The 25,229-nt window shown below is 42.1% G+C and overlaps 2 protein-coding genes and 1 long non-coding RNA gene across 3 annotated transcripts; 1 reads left to right on the forward strand and 2 right to left on the reverse strand.

The window, feature by feature from the left end:
• Positions 1-12,506: 12,506 nt before the first annotated feature.
• On the forward strand, positions 12,507-13,745 carry LOC120745302. Its single transcript, XR_005698607.1, has 4 exons — positions 12,507-12,992; positions 13,104-13,190; positions 13,295-13,433; positions 13,565-13,745. It is a non-coding gene; the product is annotated as an uncharacterized LOC120745302 (long non-coding RNA).
• Positions 13,746-13,752: 7 nt separating this feature from the next.
• On the reverse strand, positions 13,753-15,750 carry LOC120745299 (putative nuclease HARBI1). Its single transcript, XM_040050030.1, has 2 exons — positions 14,338-15,750; positions 13,753-14,225 (listed from the first exon to the last, which is right to left on the reverse strand). Exons 1-2 carry the CDS (start codon positions 14,643-14,645, stop codon positions 13,778-13,780), a joined length of 756 nt encoding a protein of 251 aa, XP_039905964.1. The 5' UTR covers positions 14,646-15,750; the 3' UTR covers positions 13,753-13,777.
• A 130-nt stretch (positions 15,751-15,880) lies between these two features.
• On the reverse strand, positions 15,881-25,144 carry sdf2l1 (stromal cell-derived factor 2-like 1). Its single transcript, XM_040050032.1, has 3 exons — positions 24,861-25,144; positions 16,584-16,780; positions 15,881-16,488 (listed from the first exon to the last, which is right to left on the reverse strand). The coding sequence occupies exons 1-3, from the start codon at positions 25,036-25,038 to the stop codon at positions 16,210-16,212; spliced, it is 654 nt and encodes a 217-aa protein (XP_039905966.1). The 5' UTR covers positions 25,039-25,144; the 3' UTR covers positions 15,881-16,209.
• Between the last annotated feature and the right edge of the window lie 85 nt (positions 25,145-25,229).

Below are 25,229 nucleotides of genomic sequence, written 5' to 3' on the forward strand. Positions count from 1 at the left end.
ATGTCGTTAATCAGGAGTCCACTTACAGTCTTATTTTCAATGTCATTTGTAAAAATGTTGTCTATGAGAGTTGCACAATGTGATGTAATCCTGGTAGGTCTAGTAATTTTAGGGAATAGGTTCATACAGTGCATTGTGTTTATAAATTCCTCAGTGGTTTTATGTTTATTTGGGTTTAGCAAATCAATATTGAAGTCTCCACAAATGAAAACTTTTTTGCGAGCTATTTCAATAAATGTTTCTTCTATCCTTACATCCTGTAGTTACATCCTAAAACCTTAGGATGTAACTACAGCCCAGCCCATGCAGCAGTATATGAATGACTAACCTCGTATTGTGGATGGATTATCTCAGTTGTTCTCCTGGCTGAACTTTGGTCCTTTTACAGCATCCTGCCATGCAATTACATTTGTTCCTGACCACCGAGAACACTCACATTAACTTTTATTGAGTGGAGGAAAAAGTTAGCTTGTTTATATTATGCTAACATAGCTGTGTCGCTAGCGGTCACATAGCACATCATTATATACCAGCTAGCCAAACTTCATGTAACAAGTGTCACCTGGCAGTTTGTTGCTCTCTGCCAGGTGATTGGCTGAAGAGCTGTGAAAAGGTAGTGAGTGTGTGGGGGTAAGTCAGCGCTCTTCTGTGGAAAAAACCAGAGGCAATTAATTCACTCAGGTGCGAGTGGGTATACTGTCGTGTGACCACGAATTTTAATAGAAGAATTGATCAAGCCCTAGATCGACTGCGCGCAGGGAAACTGATCAATATTCTGTGCTGTCTCTGCTGTCCTTTTTTCGTTCTTTTGATTGATTTGTAATTTTGTTTTGGATAGTCCGTCCAGCCGTAAAGGGGGTTATTGATTGAGAGTAAGTTGTGTAAGGGCGGACTAACATCCCTTTTTGTTTTTTGTTTAATTGTTTGTGCCTCTTCCCTTTATCTCCCATATTGCAGGCCATGCATAGCACTGATTCCCAGCTGCGCTGAGACCCGAATTGTTTGCAGTGTGTGCCACGATTGCAGTGTCGCTAAGCGGGGTGTGAGGTAAATCTCATGTGCAGCTGGGATATCAGCAGGATGTGTTATAAGTCCTGTCTGGAAATGACTGGGAATTTGTATGTCTAACTCATGTAATAAATAAATGATCAATTTATTTCTTTGCCCCATTTACTCATCCCTTGTCCTCGGTTACATTCAGTAACCCTACAAATGTCACTGCTGTTTAGTTTTCTGTCTGTATGTTGGAAGTGATAACAGAGCTGTACGTTTTAATTTGTTTCCAAAACCCCGCAGTCAGGACATGCTATATTGTATTTAGATAGAAGCTAGCGAGCTAACGTCCTGCTAACTTCTAACTCCGTTAAATGTCATAAATTCCGTTTTCATGGATGCCTGGATGTTAAACTCAATTGTTACACCTGGTAGAGCAGAACGCTGATCATTTTATTAAAGATGAAAGACTTTAGACAGTTTTTCAACTCTCAGTAATGCCATAGTGATTGTTTGATATATGGACCTGCAACGGAGTTTAGGCCCAGACACGGCTAGTGACGTCAGACTTGACGACCAGATATGTACACCCGGGTGGTGTTTCAGCTGCTGGCTGAATTCCAAAGATTCCCTCAAGAAATTGAATTCACAATATAGAATGTTGACCAGAGACAACCTTGCACCGAAGCTGGAAAATCGCTTATCAATTAATTCCAGAATGTCTGCAGAGAAAATATGGTTTTGGTTGTGTTTTTTTGTAACTGACACTCAACACAGGTGAGTGAAAGCAAGAGCTGCACATCAGCATCTTCATTCATCTCTCCTGACTTTTCCCCCTGTTTAAGAGCACAAAAGTTGGAGGCACTGCAATGTTTGGCTTGAGGACCATCCCTGACCTGTAAGAGAAATCCTCTTGTCAATCACCCTTGACTTGATGAGAAATAGCATGAAACCTGGCTTAACTCTTCGCACCCCAGTGAGAAATATTGTTCCAAAAGCACGAACAGCTCCATGTGGCGCAAAGATTTTAAGATATCAGGTCAAATAGGAGAGCCTGGGCAAAAAGACAGACTCACATTTTCCAGTCTGACCAGACAAATTGAAAATGGGATCAATAAAGGCTACCGAGAATCAGAAATGACTGATGCTATAATTTGTGCTATCACACCAGGCTTGCAGTTAAGGAGTTACCTAACTTATCTTCTCAGGTCTCATTACCAGGAGAAAAGTGCCACAGAGTTATAGAAACAACTCATCTCTGAGGTTCAGAGTAGTAGAGAGATGCCCAACAATTTCTTGATCAGGACAATGGACATGAGAGAAAATCCTGCTTGCTTCTCAGGGGGTTGAATGTATGTATCTAAAATATGATCCCTTAGCTACTGCAAACAAATACTTCAGATGAATTGTTGCTAGAGAAGCTAAATATCCCAGTCACAAATGAAACGGAAATCCAGCTCCATCATGAGTAGCTACTGTATATACTGTCCAGTCTAATGATTCCCCAGTGGGAAAGAGAAGCATAGCCCAGAAAAGAGTTCCTCCTTCCCGCTGATCTTCTCAGAGATATAAAAGAAATGCATGCTGACATGGTGCTGCTAAAAGATTTGAGGGCTGAAGTTACCCAAATAAAAAAAAAAAACCATTCAAACTCAACACCAGCATCTCAGCAGCCCGTTTTACCACCAGCACCCTTCTGCAGCAGCACAGAAATACCACCCAGGGCATAGACCTAGGCCTGTAAAGGGAACAGCACAGTGGGACACAGGTTCACAACGTTGTGCTACAGATGAGATGTTTGCATGAAACAGAAGAGAGACTTTTAATTCATTTGAAAGCCTGATGCTTAGCCTTGTCCACCCCAGCTATAAAACTCAGAAACCAGTCTTACTTGTTATCGTCTATCGTCCACCTGGGCCTTACACAGAGTTTCTGTCTGATTTCTCAGACTTTTTATCTGATTTAGTTCTCAGCTCAGAAATAATTATTGTGGGTGATTTTAACATCCATGTATATGCTAAAAATGACAGCCTCAACATGGCATTTAATCTGTTATTAGACTCAATTGGCTTCTCTCAAAATGTAAAAGAACCCACCCACCACTTTAATCACACTCTAGATCTTGTTTTAACATATGGCATAGAAACTGAACATTTAACAGTGTTTCCTGAAAACCCTCTCCTGTCTGATCATTTCCTGATAACATTTACATTTACAATAATTGATTACACAGTAGTGGAGAGTAGACTTTATCAAAGTAGATGTCTTTCTGAAAGTGATGTAACTAAGTTTAAGAATATAATCCACCCACTGTTATCATCTTCAATGCCCTGTACCAACATAGAGCAGAGCAGCTATCCGAACGCTACTCCAACAGAGGTCGATTATCTTGTTAATAATTTTACCTCCTCACTACGTACAACTCTGGATACTGTAGCGGCTGTGAAAACTAAGGTCTCAAATCAGAAGTACCTGACTCCGTGGTATAATTCTCAAACACGTACCCTAAAGCAGATGACTCGTAAGCTGGAGAGAAAATGGCGTGTCACAAATTTAGAGGATCATCATTTAGCCTGGAGAAATAGTTTGTTGCTTTATAAGAAAGCCCTCCGCAAAGCCAGAACATTTTACTATTCGTCACTGATTGAAGAAAATAAGAACAACCCCAGGTTTCTCTTCAGCACTGTAGCCAGGCTGACAAAAAGTCAGAGCTCTTTTGAGACAACCATCCCTTTAACGTTAACTAGTAATGACTTCATGAACTTCTTCACAAATAAAATTTTTATCATTAGAGAAAAAATTACCAATAATCATCCCACGGATGTAATATTATCTACAGCTACTCTTAGTACCATTGATGTTAAGTTAGACTCTTTTTCTCCAATTGATCTTTCTGAGTTAACTTCAATAATTACTTCCTCCAAACCATCAACGTGTCTTTTAGACCCCATTCCTACAAAACTGCTCAAAGAAGTCCTGCCATTAATTAATCCTTCGATCTTAAATATGATCAACCTATCTCTAATAATCGGCGCCTTCAAGGTGGCTGTAGTTAAACCTTTACTCAAAAAGCCATCTCTAGACCCAGCAGTCTTAGCTAATTATAGGCCAATCTCTAACCTTCCTTTCATATCAAAAATCCTTGAAAGAGTAGTTGTCAAACAGCTAACAGATCATCTGCAGAGGAATGGTTTATTTGAAGAGTTTCAGTCAGGTTTCAGAGTTCATCACAGCACAGAAACAGCTTTAGTGAAGGTTCCAAATGATCTTCTTATGGCCTCTGACAGTGGACTCATCTCTGTGCTTGTCCTGCTAGACCTCAGTGCAGCATTCGATACTGTTGACCATAATATCCTATTAGAGCGATTAGAACATGCTGTAGGTATTACAGGTACTGCACTGCAGTGGTTTGTATCATATCTATCTAATAGACTCCAATTTGTACATGTAAATGGAGAGTCCTCTTCACACACTGAGGTTAATTATGGAGTTCCACAGAGTTCAGTGCTAGGACCAATTCTGTTTACACTATACATGCTTCCCTTAGGCAGCATCATTAGAAGACAGCATAAATTTTCACTGCTATGCAGATGACAACCAGCTCTATCTATCTATGAAGCCAGATAACACACACCAATTAGTTAAACTGCAGGAATGTCTTAAAGACATAAAGACCTGGATGGCCGCTAACTTTCTGCTTCTTAATTCAGATAAAACTGAGGTTATTGTACTCGGCCCTGAAAATCTTAGAAATATGGTGTCTAACCAGATTCTTACTCTGGATGACATTACCCTGGCCTCCAGTGACGCTGTGAGGAACCTTGGAGTCATTTTTGACCAGGATATGTCCTTCAACGCACATATTAAACAAATATGTAAGACTGCTTTCTTCCATTTGCGCAACATCTCTAAAGTTAGAAATATCCTGTCACAGAGTGACGCTGAAAAAGTAGTTCATGCATTTATTACTTCCAGGCTGGACTATTGCAATTCATTATTATCAGGATGTCCTAAAAACTCACTGAAAAGCCTTCAGCTAATCCAAAATGCTGCAGCAAGAGTCCTGACAGGGACTAAAAAGAGAGAGCATATTTCTCCTGTTTTGGCTTCCTGTTAAATCCAGAATTGAATTCAAAATCCTGCTCCTCACATACAAGGTCTTAAATAATCAGGCCCCATCATATCTTAATGACCTTGTAGTACCATATCACCCTATTAGAGCACTTCGCTCTCGCTCTGCAGGCCTACTTGTTGTTCCTAGAGTATTTAAAAGTAGAATGGGAGGGAGAGGCTTCAGTTTTCAGGCCGCTCTTCTGTGGAACCAGCTTCCAGTTTGGATTTGGGAGACAGACACTATCTCTACTTTCAAGATTAGGCTTAAAACTTTCCTTTTTGCTAAAGCATATAGTTAGGGCTGGACCAGGTGACCCTGAATCCTCCCTTAGTTATGCTGCAATAGACGTAGGCTGCCGGGGATTCCCATGATGCATTGAGTTTTTCCCTTTCCAGTCACCTTTCTCACTCACTATGTGTTAATAGACCTCTCTGCATTGAATCATATCTGTTATTAACCTCTGTCTCTCTTCCACAGCATGTCTTTTATCCTGTCTTCCTTCTCTCACCCCAACCGGCCGCAGCAGATGGCCGCCCCTCCCTGAGCCTGGTTGTGCCGGAGGTTTCTTCCTTTTAAAAGGGAGTTTTTCCTTCCCACTGTTGCCAAAGTGCTTGCTCATTGGGGGTCATATGATTGTTGGGTTTTTCTCTGTATCTATGAAGCACCTTGAGGCGACTTTTGTTGTGATTTGGCTCTATATAAATAAAATAAAATTGAATTGAATTGAATAGAAGAAGCCATGTCATGAGATCAGAGCTCCACTGACTAATATTGTCAATACTCAACCTTTTGAACTCATATCAATTGATTTCCCACACCTTGAAAAGTGCAAGGCCAGTTATGAATACATTATTGTAGTCAATATGTCTGTGAAGGTTCTCAGTCATCCAGGTCATCATAGTCAAAGGAGATTGCAAAGAAAAGCGTCTGGACTTCTTTAAGTTACTTGAAGACGTTTCACCTCTCATCCGAGAAGCTTCTTCAGTTCTAAGGTCAAATGGTGGAGAGTCCCAGATATAAACCTAGTGGGAGTATCCCCCCACAGAGGGACAAAAGGACCCCCTGATGATCCTCTAATCGCCTGAGCCAAGGTGTGAAATTGGGTGTCGGTCCCAATCAGCCAGAGTTTCGGTTGAGTTCATTGTGAAACCTGGCCCCACCTTATCATGCGAATTCCTGAGATCAGATGGCCCAGGATGTGAGTGGGCGTTAAGGCGTCTGGGAAGGGATCTCAAAACTGGATTATAGATGGCAGAGAGTTGGTGTCGTAAACCACCGTCTCTGTTCAAAGATGGTCGCTCACAGTGGACATAGATGGCTTCTTTCACTCCTCTTTCAAACCACCTGTCCTCTCTGTCCAAAATGTGAACATTGGCATCCTCGAAAGAGTGTCCTTTATCCTTAAGATGCAGATGGACACTACAGCCACTGGTACAGACCAGTGGCTGTAGTGTTTAAACACTACAGATTACCAAGGATGAGTACCCAGCCACTGGTACAGATATGTAGACGACACCTGGGTCAAAATCAAGACACAAGAAGTGGAATCCTTCACTGCACACATTAACGCTGTGGATAAAAACATCAAGTTCACCAGGGAAGACACAAAGGACAACTGTTTGCCTTTCCTGGACTGCGCTGTGCACATTGAAGAGAATGGCAACCTCAACATCGAAGTTTACCGGAAGCCCACACACACGGACCAGTACCTCCTCTTTGACTCCCATCACCCTTTGGAACACAAACTTGGAGTAATTAGGACCCTACACCACCGGGCAGAACATGTTCCCTCTAAGCCTGAAGGAAAAAAGAAGGAACACACACATGTAAAGGAAGCACTCAAAACGTGCGGCTATCCTAAATGGGCGTTCTTAAAGTCAGCAAAGAGGCACAGAAAAGAAGATCAGACACCAGCGAGGGAGGATAAGAAGGACAGACGCAACAACATTGTCATCCCCTATGTAGCCGGTGTATCAGAAAAACTCAGGAGGGTTTTCTCCAAGCATGACATCCCGGTGCATTTCAGACCCAGCAACACGCTCAGACAAAAACTGGTTCACCCGAAAGACAAAACACAGACTTAACAATGTGGTGTATGCTGTACAGTGCAGCGAGGAACGCCCAGACCTCTACATTGGAGAGACCAAACAGCCACTTCACAAGCGCATGGCACAACTCAGAAGAGCCAGCTCCACAGGACAAGACTCAGCTGTCCATCTGCATCTTAAGGATAAAGGACACTCTTTCGAGGATGCCAATGTTCACATTTTGGACAGAGAGGACAGATGGTTTGAAAGAGGAGTGAAAGAAGCCATCTATGTCCACTGTGAGCGACCATCTTTGAACAGAGGCGGTGGTTTACGACACCAACTCTCTGCCATCTATAATCCAGTTTTGAGATCCCTTCCCAGACGCCTTAACGCCCACTCACATCCTGGGCCATCTGATCTCAGGAATTTGCATGATAAGGTGGGGCCAGGTTTCACAATGAACTCAACCGAAACTCTGGCTGATTGGGACCGACACCCAATTTCACACCTTGGCTCAGGCGATTAGAGGATCATCAGGGGGTCCTTTTGTCCCTCTGTGGGGGGATACTCCCACTAGGTTTATATCTGGGACTCTCCACCATTTGACCTTAGAACTGAAGAAGCTTCTCGGATAAGAGGTGAAACGTCTTCAAGTAACTTAAAGAAGTCCAGACGCTTTTCTTTGCAAGCTCCTTTGACCATTATTGTAGTCATTGACCATTTTACACTCTTTGCCCAGGCTACAACTTCCAAATCAGGTAAAACTGCTGCATGCAAAATCTTTCATGACTATGCTCTAAGATTTGGCTTCCCAGCACGAGCGCATCATGATCAAGGTGCTGAATTTGAAAATTACCTGTATGTGCAACTGAAAAACTACTGTGGAGCTGCTGAGTCCAGGACTACTTATGAGTGCCTTCATCTCCTCCGTGCTAATGTTGGATGCTGGGGTTTTGCATTGCTGGGACAGGCCATCAAAGAAGTGGAAAAGAGGGCTTTGTTATCCTACCCTGGAACACCACCAAGTCATTGGTTTAGGTATGTGGATGACACCTGGGTGAAAATCAAGTCTCAGGACTTACCAAAATTCACAGATCAAATTAACTCTGTGGACCAACACATCAAATTCACCAGAGAGGATATGAAAAGTGACATGTTAGCATTCTTAGACTATGAGATTTCCATCAGTAATGGGGGACATCTAAAAGGTGATGTGTACCATAAACCTACGCATACGTATTTAAGGTTTGACTCTCATCATCTACTGGAGCATAGACTGAGTGTCATGAGGACGCTACAACACAGAGCGAACACCATCCCCACAGACACAGCGGCCAGGGAATCAGAAGAACATCACATTAAGAAGGCCCTGAATAAATGTGGTTATCCCAGCCGGACATTTGTTAAAGCTGGGTACATTCAAGATTGTTTATTTGACACCTAAAGACACTTAAAGAAAGCTCCAGCCGATCCAGGAGAGAAGGACAACTGCTGCCTAAACAAAAACCTAGTAATCCCGTATGTGTCAAGAGTATCGGAACAGTTGAGACGCATTTTTTCTAAACACTGCATCTCTGTGGCTTTTAAACCCCAAAACACGCTGCACCAAAAATTGGTCCACCGCAAGGATCGGGTCGCCCGACACAAATAGAGTAATATAGTGTACACTGTTAAGTGCCAGGAGGACTGCCATACATTAGGGAAACCAAACAACCTCTGGCAAAGCGGACGGCAGAACACAGAACAGCCAACTCGTCAGGCTAGGACTCAGTCAATTTACACCTACAGTGGACACTCTTTCAGCGATAAGGATGTACAGATCCTGTACAGGGAGGAACGTTGGTTTGAGAAGGGAGTCAAAGAGGCCATTTACGTGAAAAGGGAAAGACCATCTCTGAATCAAGGAGGGGGCCTAACGGTACATCTGTCACCATCTTACAATGCTGTGATTGCAGCCATTCCACAACTCTCTGTATATGGTACTCATGGCCATTGATCAGTGGTCTTTGATCAGTTGTTGTTGATGTCATAAGAATTTGCATATTAATGATCAAGGAACTCAATTCAGTGGTGCTAGTTATTATGCAAAGTCAGTCATTATGCAAATGTACTGTTTATAAGGTTTGGGAAACTTGCAGTCAGCGGAGACTGAGGAAGTCACTTGGACGAGTGACGAAACGTTCCACTGAAAATACTGTATCCAGATGAAGAGACTCAACTTTTGGGGAGTGCTCAGACTAGAAAATATAGGAACCAGTCCATTTGATAACTGTGGCCATAGAGACAAACAGCTGAAAAACTAAAAGCAACTGCAGACAATGAATACCTTCTTCTTGAGAAGATTTAATTGTGCATTCATACTTCAGTGTTAAATCTGCATCATTTGTACATCACAACCACAAACCCCTCTGAAATAACCTACTGCATATCCCAACGGACACCTCCCTGGAAAGGTAACCATGTCACACTGATCCAGTGGCAACTATTGGGATCGGCCTGTTCAGTCCCTTCAAACCCTCATATGCATTTCCACTTACTTTTTTTACACAGTCCATTTTGGTTCAGAAGGTTCCTAACTGAGAGAAAGGTGAGCCAGAGGTATCTGTGTGGTAGCAATAATAAGAGCTGTTTCTCTATCTCTATTCTTTAAATACAAAATAAAGGAGCTTCAGTGCTTCCATTAGCATAGGAAACACTGGAGCATCATTTATGAAAGAGGAGGAGAAAACGCTATCCCATAAATTATTGTAATGGATCACTGGCATACAAACAATCTGTATAATAAAATTGCACAGATCATGGAATTTCCTCCCCCTAATCCTTAACAAGGAGGAGGACATGAGATGAGAAATGACTTTGGTTCACAAGAGTAAAATATAAGAAAATAAGATTGATTTAATTTTTATGTGCTATGGGATAGATTTACTAAATTCAAATCATTGTGATGTTGCAGTTGCTTGGTGACCTATCAGCAATGTGCTTTAAATTATATAGAAAGATGCAGCTTGTTCACTGCAGTAAAAAACAACATTCTGCAACTACTGGATCAATGATCCAGCCTGAAAACATCACTGCAATTCAGATAAATGAGAGGAAGCCAAAGGAGAATCTATATACTTTTAATATAACCAAAAACTCTTCTGATAAGACTGAGGTGTTGTATCTTCAGAGGACTGCACAAGAGAACTTCTGTACAAGTTGCAAACCTTTTTCCATACAAAGTAAACAAAAAGCAACAATTGCTGTACATCATATAGGTTATGTGGGAGTCTCTACAGAGTCCCTGCAGAAGCCTAAATCAGCTCTTAGTCTACAGCTGTTAGGGTATACCCTACACTGTTAAAGGCCAAACTTCAATGAGATTCCATTTAAAATGTGTTCAGGAGGATGTTGGTTTTCCTTTATGAACTAATGCCCTATGTTCTGTCTAGGTTCCACCTCCTCTGTCCTGATTGGATGCTGCTCACAGAATCCACCTAATTGCCAATCAGCAGAGCACTACTTAATGCCTGTGGAGCAGTTTTTCTGGGCCCCCTGGCCTTTTTGACTTGTATGTGCATTTTGTGTTTCCGAGTTCAGACTGCTTGTAATAATAATAATAATAATAATAATAATGGATTGGATTTATATAGCGCTTTTCAAGGCACCCAAAGCGCTTTACAATACCACTATTCATTCACTCTCACATTCATACACTGGTGGAGGCAAGCTACAGTTGTAGCCACAGCTGCCCTGGAGCAGACTGACAGAAGCGAGGCTGCCATATCGCGCCATCGGCCCCTCTGGCCAACACCAGGGGAGAGCTGCCTTTTGTTTTGATTCCCTGTTTTCTCCTGTTTATGTGATGTTAGGTAGGTTATAGGTTTGTAACCGAGGACAAGGTACGAGTAAAAGGGGCAAGGAAATAAATTGATAATTTAGTTATTACATTAATTAAACATACAATTTCCCAGTTATTTTCAGACAGAACTTAAAACACGTCCTGCTGATATCCCAGCTGCACATGAGACTTACCACACAAACGGTGCAAAAAAATAACAACACTGCAAACCGTCACACCCCGTTTAGTGACACTGCAATCAATTTATCTGTGGCACACACTGCAAACAATTCGGGTCTCAGCACAGCTGGGAATGCATGACCTGCAATCTGGGATATAAAGGGAAGTGGCACAAACAAAAAGCAAAAAGGGATGTTAATCCGCCCTTACACAACTCACTCCCAATCAATAACCCCCTTTACGGCTGGACGGACTAACCAAAACAAAATTACAAATCAATCAAAAGAACGAAAAAACTACAGCAGAGACAGCACAGAATATTGATCAGTTTCCCTGCGCGCAGTCGATCTAGGGCTTGATCAATTCTTCTATTAAAATTCGTGGTCACACGACAGTATACCCACTCGCACCTGAGTGAATTAATTGCCTCTGGTTTTTTCCACAGAAGAGCGCTGACTTACCCCCACACACTCACTACCTTTTCACAGCTCTTCAGCCAATCACCTGGCAGAGAGCAACAAACTGCCAGGTGGCACTTGTTACAGGTTGTATATTTTGTTTTCTTTGTGTTAGGTAAGTTCCTTTTATTTTCATATCAGGGATGTTTTGTTTGCTATGTTGGTCTCACCTCTCCCTGAAGTTAACCCTCAGTCTGAACTAGAACTGAATTAGAATTTCTAGCAAGAAATACACCTTTTAACCTACCATCTTGGCTCCTCCTTCACTATTTACCTTTATGTTGGTCCCTTCTAACCCCTAGACTAGCCTGGGGACGTAACAAATGAGAGAGCGAAAAGCAGTAGTGTTTACCATCATCTTCCATATTTTAACATTTAATAATAAAACTGATGTCATTACACTGTTCAATCCATTCATCATTTTGCTGGTCCTTTTGTGTTTTTACTTGATATAGCAGAGGTGGTTGTTGACAGATGGAGCACAGTACATCTGCTGACAGCACTGAAAAACTGGAGCTTCAGTATTACTGAATTTGTTAAATATGCTGAATGAATACACAACATAATGACTCGTGTTCCTCACTTAGGCTACTATTTAAGATGAATGGCTAATTAAAGCATTTTAAAATTATGTTAATTACTCGAGTATCAAAGGCTGCTATCCTGGGCCCGTATCCCTAAAGATTCTGAGAATCCTCTCAGAGAGCTCCTAACTTAACCTAAAAATTCCTTGCCAGGAGTTGAGCAAGGAATGGATGGAAAATCCTATCTTAGTGAGGAGGTGTGGTTGACCCCGTTGCTAGGTATGAGTCATCATTTCAAAAGCCGTGATTGGTTGATCCTACAAGTTTGATGGAAATGGCTTTTGGTGATAATGAGCAAAGGATGTACCCTCAAATCAATAAACATAATTATACACTCTAATCTTATGCTGACTGTAATTGTGAATAATATTTCACATTCAAGAAAATATCTGGAAAATGAATAGTAAGCTGTAGGGGTTATAGCCTAACATTAGAATCTAAAATATGTGAAAACTTAAACTCATTACACCCTGTTCAAATAATGATTCGTGTCTTATTTGCTCATATTAATATCCTAGCTGGCATATTTTGTACTTTCACTCCCATATGGACCCCATTGAAAACAAGATGGCCTATCTCAAGGGGCTGTCCTTAATGAAGTAGAAATCACAACGTTACAAGTCCAGTGTGGTCTTAACGAGGGTAACACGGCTCAGCTTTCATCAATGTCTGTGATTGCTGGCTGGTCTATTTATAAAGGCTTGTTAACAAATATTCTACAAACACAGAAAATGGAGAAAAAAAGGACTCGCAAGCCGAACTGGACTGAGGAGCAAGGTTTGTTGCTGGCCCAATTGGTGAACGAACATAAAGGTATGTTACGAGGAAAATTTGGCCCAACTGTCACTAGCCAAGGCAAGAGACGCGCCTGGGACACAATATCCCAAATAATCAATGCCTCTTTTCCACTGGTGGTGCGGACAGGCGACGGTTGTGAGATAAGGTGATATGTGCTGCAGTCCAAGGCAAAAGATGAGATTGCAGCACACAAGCGGGAATCCTCACTCACAGGTGAGCAAAATATTATAGCCTACCACATAATCTGGCAACTTGCGCCTGCTGGCAAAGTTAATTTACATGCCTAAGTACTGTGTTCATTGACTGTTTCTTTCTAGGGGGTGGACCACCTGCAAAGCGGCTGTCCCAGGTGGGCGACACTGTCTTTCAAGTCCTGGGACACTCTGAGGTCAGTGTCACTGGGCTGCCAACAGGCATTGACACATCAATGATGCAGGCCCTTGAAGTGCAGCACAGGTAGGACACAGGGTTATTCATATCTACAGTGTTTATTAATTGCAGAAGCCATTTCATGTGTTATCCATACTAATTGTATTAAATTAATTTAATAAAAACAATAATTAAACTAGGCCTATGTATTTCTGTAGCATGGAGCCATCACAAGAACCGGGCCCATCAAGTTTGACGATGAGATTGCCGCCTGAACCATCTGCAGCTGCTACTCAGGATAGCCCGGCGGATCAAACACCATTCCCATCCGCAGCACCTGCTCCGTCAGCATCCCTGCAGGAGAGCAGATTGCAACTCACAATTGATGTGTTTGAACAACAAAAAAAAGTCCTTTCCCTTCAGGAGGAGTACTACCGCCTTAAAATTGAACACCTAAAAAATAAACCATTTACAGATTGTGTTCTGTGTCTTGCATTTAACAATTGCAGGTGATGTGCAGTAAAACTGTGGTAGTTCTTAATACCATCACAAGTTCTCAAAAGACATGGGGCTACAGCTTGCCTGAAATGTAAATTTGTGAAGTTTGCCCTGTAAGGTAGTCCACTCTGGGCTAGGTTCCCTTGTGGAATGTAAATATCTTCTTCACCACCATCCTCATCATTGTCTTCATCCTCATCGCCATCCTCCAGAGGTTCTGCAATCTGTCTAACCTTGCAAATATTGTGTAATATTGCACAGGCTATGATGACTTTGCTGACTTTTTCAGGCCTCAGCCGCACCGCTCTGGGGGGAACATGAAAGCGCCTCTTAAGCTGGCCTATGCCACGCTCCACCACCGCTCTTGTTGTCTTGTGGGCCCTACAATAGAATACAGAGACCTTTAATTATTTGATGGAAAGATTGCACTACTTGGATGCTCTAACATATTGCTTGCATTTCATTTCCATGATTTTTGTATTGTTTGGCTTACCTGTTATAGTTTAGTTGGGGCCCTTGGCGTGGCTGGAGGTAAGGTGTAAGGAGCCATGGTTTGCATGGGTAGCCACTGTCCCCTAACAAGTGGTAATTAGCTGGCACATAGCGTCTCTCAAAAAGCTGTCTGATGCCACTCTCAGAGAGCATTCTCGCATCATGTGTGGAGCCTGGCCGTTTAGCCACAATGTCCAAAATCTTACAGGCCGCACTGAACACTATTTGCACATTGATGCTGTGGAAATTCCTCCTGTTAACAAAGACAGCCTCGTCCTCTGATGGTGCAATTATTCTCACGTGTTCCATCAATTACACCCACAATGCCAGGGAATCCTGCAATGTCCATAAATGCCCTTTTATGTGTGTGTAAAGTGCGGGCATCCAGCGGGAATGAAACAAATTGTGTCACAATATTAGGTTGTGACAAAGCTGTCAGTGTTTGGGTGATGACTGCTGATGGAGGATTGGGACAGACCCAAGTCATCACTGCTGCATTTTCCCGGTTGCCAAATACCTCAGGGTTGTGATTACTTTAGTCTCTGGTGTAATAGCGTTGTGGCGTCGAGTTGGTGAAGTAATTGCATCTCTAAGGAGATCCACCACAAACATGATTCCTGCACGATCCAATCTGTAGTGTCTCAATAATTCCCTGTCATCCAGTGTTTGCAGGACCTCTCTCCTGCCTCTTCTGTTGGCCATTTTGTGCAGCTGCTTAGGGGAACTCCTAAGCCACTAAAAGTCCTCTTCCCTGCTCTTAGCAGATCTCACCTTAGGAGCCCTTTTAAGCGCTAGGAATCTTGAGGAATAGCTTTTATATTAACTGGGATTGTCGTGTCACTTTTAGGGGAAATTCTAAGAAAACGTCATGACTCTGAGAATTTTCTTAGAATTTGGCCGCTAGGAGCCACTTTTTGCACAAAGATTCTTTAGGGATACGGGCCCTGATCTCCATCATAGAGCCAGTCTTAAAGTTTGCCTTTGTGAATGTTAGAAAGCGCACTCTAATTTTTTCATACACTTTCATACTGCAACTTAGAGTTAGTATCTTGCCAAGATACTAACTCTATCTCCTGAGCCACAGTAGAAAACTCACAGTGAGCAGAGTGCTTGTGGTCACTTTGTGAAAGACCTCCAAAATTGTGCTACGGGGACTATGGGGTCACAAGATACGGGTTTTCCTCCATTGCAACACTCTACAAAAGCGCAGTAAAACAATCAACTGTTACACATTACAATAAATAACCAAGCATTGTAATTGGACTCAGCACTGAGGTGGAGTATTCTGCCACCTTGTGAGTCTGGCAGGTTGTACACTGCAGTGTAAACAGAAAGGCTGACAGGATCAATAATGGAGCCAGTCTTGTGTTGTGCCAATCCCAATGCAGCAGCTAGAGTTAAGGTAGCAGGAGACATCTAGACAACCTGCTAAGCTTAGATAAGCTCAGCAAAGAATCCAGATACCATAACCTTGCAAACACAGGAACAGTGGCGAAAAGACAGACAGTGAAGTGTGCTCTAATTACACCTATATACACCAAATATGAAATAAAGAAAGGCTTTATTACATACAGTACATGTCATTATGTATTTCTGGACAAAATTAATCAAATGATAGTTTTCTTCAGGGCTATAGCCATCCTCATGCATCTCCCCTGGCTCAATGTTATCCCTCTTCACATTCTCCAAGGAAGAAGCTGAAAGAACATATTGAGGCTACACTACGTACACACAAATAATGCCTGCCAACCCCCTTCATGTCACAAAACACCCCGAGTGCTTCACATAGAAAAGATTTCTCAGTCAAGTCATACATCAGGTCCAGGCAGAAGTATGTCCATGCTCATGTCTCCTAATGATGATGATGATGATGTCAGAGTTCATCGTGGCGCAGCGGTTCCTGGCTGGGCTGGATGAAGACGCCCTCCATAGTACGCCACCAGTTGTGCTGATTGGGAGAGCTCATGCCGTGCACCTCCCGCTGTCCACGTATGGGGTGGCCATACTGTTCGCCCGTCACACTCAGGAAGACGTCGGTGCCCACGTGTTTGAAGCGCACAGCCTCGTCGCGCTCCCAGTGAATGCCTTCACACTGAACCGTCCACACGTCCAGGTCGTCACCCTCGCCATTCTCTCCGAAAGCACTCACCTCCTGTGGATGGTGCAGAGGAGAAGGGAAGCATTTGTACCCTGGTGAACATCCACATGTGTTTAAAAGAGCAAGAGAAACAGTTGTGTGTGTCTGACCTGGTTATTAGACAGAGGAGAGCTGAAGTGGTGTGTGTGGAGGTTTCGTCCAGTCTTCATGTGTGTGATGCGAATGGCCTGGCCACATTTGATGGGAACACCACGCAGACATGGATTGTTGGGCTTCCCACGAATCTGCCAGTAGCTGTTGGCATCATCTGCGTTCTCCACTCCAGTTACAGACTGCTGTCCACTGCCTACACACACACACAAAATTATACAATTAAGTGTCATCGAGGCATCATGCATTTATAGTACTTTTGATCTTGAATTATTAATTACTGTTCCACCAATGAAGCACAGAGTGGTCAGTGCATGCAAGCCTGTTAAGATTCAGCAGCCAAGTAGATAAAGACTTGTTGTTGAGCATTGTGCTCATAGAACAGGCTATATGCCCATTATATACAATTTCATTCTCAAGGTTTGCTAATATAATGTGACGGCACCAAAACCTTCTGCAGATGATCTCCAATTCTGCCCATTTACTTCAATAACAGCCTGCATTCCATCGAAATCACCAATGAGATGTTATGGCACAGCAAGAACATTACTAACCAAAATAACAACGTAAGTAACGTTTCAACGTAACTTTATTATTCCATGAGTTATTTACAAGTTTCTCTTTGTTCACAGCCATTGACATGTCAAAGAGGTTAACACGTGAGGAGCGGATCAAAATTGTGTTGATATCTGGTGAACGCAGTAACCGGGTCATTGCAGCAGATTTAAATGCAAGACAGTGTTGGTCAGGTTACTTGAAAAAAGTAATCAGTAACTAATTACTGATTACTTCCCAAAAAAAGTAATCCGTTACTTTACTGATTACTTATTTTCAAAAGTAATTAATTACTTAGTTACTTTAAAAAAAAAAAAAAAAAAAAAAACATGATTTACAACCTGAATAGGTGATAAAGCGATAGATCTTTCAGCCCAATTCTACTTTTTCTACATAATCCATCATACAAAATGTAATCAAATGGAAAAGTCTCTTTTTAAAACTTGTTTTATTAGTTTTAATCTTTTAACTTTATGCATCAAGCAAAAATTTAATTATATGCAACATTCTCTGACTGGAAGAAATTTGTTTAACATTTAAACTTATTTTCTGCACATTCCAGCACATAAAATATTTTTTTGTGTGTGTTTACACTCACTCTTTCAAATAGATGCAAGTAAAACACAGCAGAAAATAAATAAAGTCAAAGACTAGCGGTCCTGTTGCTCTATTTTCACCTGTAAAGCAGGAGTGGCGTAGGCGGAGGTTTACCCTGGTGCAGGTGTGCCGCAGCGGACAGTGGAAGAATCCGCGAGTTTCTCTGTGAATTTCCCATTACGTGGTAGCACACTCAGTGCTTGCTTGGAAGTTTAGGGGTTTTATTCGCTGTAAAAAGAAGTTTTCTTCCCACGCACAGCAGACGCTAATGTTTTTGTCACTTTTTATGGACTCAAACTCAAAATAAGGTCAGTACTTCCACGCTTTAAACGCTGCATGCTCATACTCTCTCCCGGACTCGATATATTATCCATTGTTGATCTGCACACAGCTGTTGCCACGAACGTCGCACTTGCTTACGTCATTGTCATGAGACATTCTCGCGCCAAAAAAAAAAAAAAAAAAAAAAAATCACGGTTTTAGTAACGCAGTTCCTACGGGAAAGTAACGGTAATCTAATTACCATTTTTGCAATAGTAATCCCTTACTTTACTCGTTACTTGAAAAAAAGTAATCGGATTTCAGTAACGCGTTACAAGTAACGCGTTACAAGTAACGCGTTACAAGTAACGCGTTACTGCCCATCTCTGATGCAAGACACCCTACGAGACCACCCATCTCCCATGCTATAGTTAGCAAACTGCTTGCTAAGTTTCGCGAAACTGGTTCAGTGTTGGATTTGCCCAATATGTGGACGCAAGAAAACTGTCACTAATGAAGAAACAGCAGTGGCTGTCCTAGCTTCATTCGGCAAGAGCCCACAGCATAGCACGTCACTGGAGAGTGGCATTAGTCGAACATCCCTTCGGCAGATATTAGCTACTCACAAATGGCACCCTTACAAACTTCAGCTACTGCAGCATCTCAACGAGGATGACCCAAATCGGCGCACAGAATTTGCAGAATGGGCAAAACAAAAACTGGAACAGGACCCTCAGTTCACGCAGAAGATTTTGTTCAGTGATGGAGGCAAACTTTTATGTGAATGGTGAAGTTAGCAAACAAAACCACCGCTATTGGTCTGACACTAACCCACATTGGATGGATCCCTCCAAGACTGTTGGACCAACAAAAGTGATGGTTTGGTGTGGTATATGGGGTAAAACAATAGTGGGTCCATTCTTCATCAATGGAAACCTCAAGGCCACTGGATATTTGAAATCGCTACATGATGATGTATTTCCCTCTTTATGCACTGAAGCTGGCACGTTCCCTGAGTTTTTCCAGCAAGATGGTGCACCACCACCACATTATGGGTGCCAGGTCCGAGCATTCCTAGATGAACAGTTTCCTGGAAAGTGGATTGGTCGCCGTGGGCCAGTTGAATGGCCCCCAAGGTCTCCCGATCTGACCCCCTTAGACTTTTATCTTTGGGGTCATCTGAAGGCAATTGTCTATGGTGTGAAGATATGAGATGTGCAGCACCTGAAACTACGAATACTGGAATGCCTGTGCTGGCATTTCTCCTGCAGTGTTGCTGTCAGTGTATGAAGAATGGGAGAAGAGGGTTGCACTGACAATCCAACACAATGGGCAGCACATTGAACACATTTTATAAGTGGTCAGAAACTTGTAAATAACTCATGAAAGAATAAAGTTACGTTGAAACCAAGCACACCATTGTTTTTCTTGTGACATTACCAATAAGTTTGATGTGTCACATGGCCCTCTTCCTATTGAAAAAAACAAAAGTTGTATCCAAGATGGCCGATTTCTAAATGCCCACCATGGTCACCAACCATCTTGAAGAGTTTGCCCCCTCACATATACTAATGTGCCACAAACAGGACTCTAATATCACCAACCATTCCCATGTTATTACAGTGTATCCATATAAATGGCCCACCTTCAGTTTTCCAGGCCCCTCTTCTGTGGAACCAGCTTCCAGTTTGGATTCGGGAGACAGACACTATCTCTACTTTTAAGATTAGGCTTAAAACCTTCCTTTTTGCTAAAGCATATAGTTGGGGCTGGACCAGGTGACCCTGAATCCTCCCTTAATTATGCTGCAATAGACGTAGGCTGCTGGGGGATTCCCATGATGCATTGAGTTTTTCCTTTCCAGTCACCTTTCTCACTCACTATGTGTTACTAGACCTCTGCATTGAATCGTACCGATTATTCATCTCTGTCTATTCAACAGCATGTGTTTATCCTGTTTTCCTTCTCTCACCCCAACCGGTTGCAGCAGATGGCCGGCCCTCCCTGAGCCTGGTTCTGCCGGAGGTTTCTTTCTGTTAAAAGGGAGTTTTTCCTTCCCACTGTCACCAAAGTGTTTGCTCATGGGGGGGGGGGGGGGGGGTCATATGATTGTTGGTTTTTTTCCTCTGTATCTATTATTGTAGGATCTACTGTACGCCTTGAGGCGACTGTTGTTGTGATTTGACGCTATATAAATAAAATTGAATTGAATATGCACTTCTCTCTGAAAACAACAAGTAGATCAACAGGTGCTGCTGAGGGATAATCAATAGGTTTTTGATATAGAATAAAACTCTTCCGTTAGAAATTGCTCGAGACTGTGTGCAGTCTGTAGGTTTATACTTGAGAGGAAACCAGCAGCGTTGTTACAAACTATTCTATGGTATCTTCCAGGTAAGGAAATCCTAAAAACTTTATTCTGTTCATTGGGACGTAGGATATAAAGCCTTCCTGACAGAAGGAGTGAACGATGAAGGAAGTTCAACACAGTTGAGTTTTCTTTGAACATTGACTACCATAACAAAACTGAAATGCTATTTGGAGGAAATGTATATTGCCATGATTGTTATTGGGTGTCTGTGATAAGTCAGGCTCTCTACTTCAGGGGTCCGTTCTTCGTACTTCGCTTACTACATCCAAGATCAAATGACACATCCAAGATCAAATCATCGCGCCAACTTTGAGCTCGCTATTCCGGTTCTCCGAACACACCTGTTGTTGACGATTAGTATAGCTGGATGAAGTAATGTGAGATCACTGGGTGGCTTAACAGGGGCTACGCATCGATAGTAGAAACATTGATCGGCAACCCTTTGATTGGTCGGCGAAAATGTCGAAGGAGCACGCTCAGTATTTTTCGGCAGCAGAGCAAGAACTCTTGATTGAGGGATTTCAGGAGTTTCAGAGTTTAATTAAAACGCAAGGGAACACTGCAAAGGCTGCAAAAGCAAGGAGAGAGTGCTGGCAGAAAGTTGCTGACAAATTAAACTCGTAAGTAATCTAATAATAATAATAATAATAATAATAATAATAATGGATTTGATTTATATAGCGCTTTACAATGCCACTATTCATTCACTCTCACATTCACACACTGGTGGAGGCAGCTACGGTTGTAGCCACAGCTGCCCTGGGGCAGACTGACAGAAGCGAGGCTGCCATATCGCGCCATCAGCCCCTCTGGCCAACACCAGTAGGCGGTAGGGTAAATTTATTATATTACATTATATCATATCCTCTTTCACATTAGAGCCACAACAGGACCCACTAGAACATGGGAACAAGTAAAAGTGAAACATAAGAATATTCTACAGAATGGTAATATTTAATCACTTATATTGCTTTTAGTCTCTTGAAAAGAGACCCTGAAATAATCTGTTTGTTTGTTCATAACAGCAACCAAGAGAAGGGCAGAGCACAAAAAGACAGGTGGTGGTCCTGCACCCCCTCGTCAACAAGTTGGTTAAGTAAATAATACCCTCACGGGAAAATCGATATCTCTCTATGAGCACACTGTCGTGCTGAGCTAAAGGATCCTGTCTATCCTGAATTCTGAAAACTCTCCTTATCAATCTTGCACCTTCCGCAATGGGTGGCTCGCGTATACGGACAGGACATGGCTGCGACAGACTTCCCAAATCCACCTTCGCTTTTATAGCCGTGGTCTCTCATCTTGATTACACGAAGTAATTTACTATTACAACTCTAAAATATGAATTACATCTGAAATAATCAAATACATGAAATAGATTAATAGTATATTTCCCTTTTTTTAGGAAATGACCTGTATGTATCTGTATGAAATCAATACAAGAATCAAATACTGCATTACCTTTAGTTACATTGATAATATTTATTTATGGAAAAACAGTGGAAAAATATCGCTGTTGCTTTCGTATAAATGAAGCGGACATACCTGAGTGGCCGCGATCTAATCCTGTTTACATAAAGTAAGCCTGCTCCCAAGCAGGTTTACGCTTATGGATCTGTTGCTATGACAGCAAGTCCCGGATGAGCTTCGGAGAACCGAATGATCCAAGATCACGCGAAATCGTCAACAATCAAATCCAGCTAACTTACTTAGCGAGGTACGAAGAACGGACCCCAGGTTCTGAGCGCACTCACGAGAAAAGGACTGCATCATCCCTTTGAGTGTGGGCTACTCCAATCAGACACTATCTAATGATGATAGAGATGACGATGACAACGACAAAAAGCCAAACAAGAACATCAAAACAATATAACAGTAAAATGTAATACTTTTGCAAGTAGGACAAGAGTTTAATGCAGTAGAAAAATCACTATTAACATTAATACTGATAGCGTAAAAATGTTACTGTCACACAGCCTAATATAGGAGACGTAGAAAACACTTCACTTTTGTCTGAAGATCACAGTGAAATTAATTAGATTCATTGATTCATTCATTCTTGGTGTATGTCCTGTGTCCTAGTAGTTGTAATTCTAGCAGTATAAATGAGAACAAGCAGCTTAATTCTGTATTTAGAATTATGTATGAAAACATTTGGCCATTCTGCAGCACCAGCTGAACACATGCACATTCCAGTGACAACACAGTGCAGTCTCAGCTGGTACTTTACAACTGACAGTGAAGTTGAACAGCAGTCTAATGCACTTAAACATTCAAGAATCTCTTGCAGACAATTTTGAACCGAAACACATAACCTGCTCCCAACCAGGTTACCATGGTGAATAAGTTGCTATGGTGATTTAGCTGGGCAAAAAGAGGGCCAATTTTTTGACATAGAAAGAAAGGCTTTAAGGTCAACATAGCTCACTACCCCATCAGTCTCGCTCTGTACACAAGATTATTCAACATCAGATCCTGTCACATCCACATGTTGAAGATCTTGTGTAAAAGTGGACGCCCCTGTTCAGACTTTAAGTATATATTTTATATTGTTATATATCAGGGATGTCACCAGAATTGATACTTATGATACCCTTTGATATAATATTTATAATAATGTATATTTATTTAATTATCTGTCAAGTACCACTGGCATGGTAGGGAGCTTATGTACCAAGGCTGCAGTTTTTCCGGAACAGATGAGTCTAGCATACACCTACAATTGTTCTTGTCCATCCTTACATGCTGATAGGAAAAGAGCAACCACTAGCACAGGAAAAAAATACACGTGGAAGACTGCAGCTAGTGCAGCTGCCATTACAGCTCTGCCCAAACTCACTTGCAAGAAACCAGTTTTGTTTTGTTACTGAATTTCATGGGCAGGTGTGGGCCATTCCTTTGTTATATAAATATCAACATCATCATTAGAGCTTAGAAAAACAAAACTAATATGTTACATTACTAAATCACTGAAGCTTGAGATGTTAGCTGCGTTTCCCAGAGATTTCACTTGAAACCACTGTGACACCTTGGCCCACCCTATCATGTGACCTACTGAGGTCACTTGACATAAGGTGTGAGTTGGGGTTTTGAATGGGTTAGAGACTCAAGATGTTCCCACCTGACAATACCGCCACATCAGCACTCATATAGTAGAAGAAAACTAGAAGCAAAGACATTGCAGTGCGTGTTTTCAAAGTATTTTCCACAAAGTCTCACCCTTTCAAACTGTTGCAACATGTCTTTCTGTATTATCTGTACATCTTTGAGCTTCTGCACTGATATGTCATTAAAATAGGGGTAAAAACCGACAAAATGATACGGTCTTCAACCCAGCTGCAGCAGTATCGGCACAATGTGCCAGGTTACGAAAATCAAGCTGTACATGACCTGCAGGAATGCCAGCTTGCAACAGTGGACAGGATGTCAACTTTGTTGTATGATGCTGCATGATCTCCAACTTCTAACTAAAAGTCGCAATAAGGAAGGGGTGGGCATGTTTTACTGTCTCTGCTGCCTGCAGAGAATAGGTTTTTACCTTTACCCGTTTTTCTAAAATGAAAGATGCTACGCCATTTGTCTGCCCATTTTACAATCACCATCCAATATAAAGCCCAGATTTGTAACTGTGTGCTTAATATGTGGAGCCAATTACCCTTTATGTTAAGCTCAATAAATATTCTATTCTGTGATGCAGCCTGTCAAACTTATAATGTTCTGACTACAGTTAGATTCAGTGTGGAGTTTGAATGTTCTCCACTGCCCTTTGTGCAGACTAGTGACCTGTCCAGGTGTGCCCTGCCTTTCCCACTATTACAGGTGGGGCAGTTTGGTCCATATTTTGTGGGACAAATATACCTGTAGACCACCACATTTCATTTAAGCAGCTTTACAAAATCCACAGTCATCTTTATACACATGTCCGATTTCAATGGTTCAAAAAATTAACAGAAAACTGACTGACAAGTAGCTTGATAGCTGGGTGAGGCCTGTTCAACTGTCATTCCATAACAAATGAAGCAGACATAATATCTACATCTGAATTCAAAGTGTTTGATATGAAAAAGAAGTGAGTTTCATAGTTTCAGTAAGTCACTGTTACAGTATGCAAACCTTACTTATAGCCTCTCTACCAAATGGCAGATGTGAAAGTCAGCCTAACCCTGGTGCTTGATGGGGACGACCCCAAACTCACTGACTTAATGGATGCTCTTATAAAGCAGGTAACTCTATAATGCACTGATGGGAATATCAGTTTCTCATTCTTGTGCTTATAGCACAAAAGCAGCACGCTCCCAAAGACTAACTAAGACATGCAATCATGGAGCGAACCTCTTCTTAACTTCAGCGTGGGGAAAGGTAGTCGGAAGTTGTGCTGGGGTTGAATTTCCGGGTATTTTTTGCTTCTACAAAGCTCTTCTAGCACAGTAAGCGCAATGCTGACGCCTCAGAGCTGCTGTGGCCGTACACCGGCAGCTCTCTGAACACTTACCTGAGCCGTACTTAACGTCGTGGGAGTGCAGTCGGACGTTGTGTCTGGTGTTAAACAGTTTGACTAGAGAGCCGCAGGTCACATAGCTGAGCTCCGAGTCTCGTCCTTCACAGCTGGACCACAGCAGCAAGAAGAGTAACGACCTGATGAGCCCGCGGATAGTAGCAACCACCTCCATCTTTGTGTCTCTGCTGTCATGACCGGCACTCACTTCCGAACCGCAATGCTGCTTTCCACCAATCACCACTTGACAAGTCCTAAAATACGGAAGACAATGTCAACACGTGATTGGTCAGAATAGGCATATGCGTCGTTATAACAGTTAACGACAAACAGTAGTAGGATTCATGCAGAAGCAGCTCCGCCCCT

The sequence above is a fragment of the Simochromis diagramma genome, unplaced genomic scaffold (genome assembly GCF_900408965.1).
Source record: "Simochromis diagramma unplaced genomic scaffold, fSimDia1.1 OVJJ01000159.1, whole genome shotgun sequence".
NCBI classification, from domain to species: Eukaryota; Metazoa; Chordata; class Actinopteri; order Cichliformes; family Cichlidae; genus Simochromis; species Simochromis diagramma.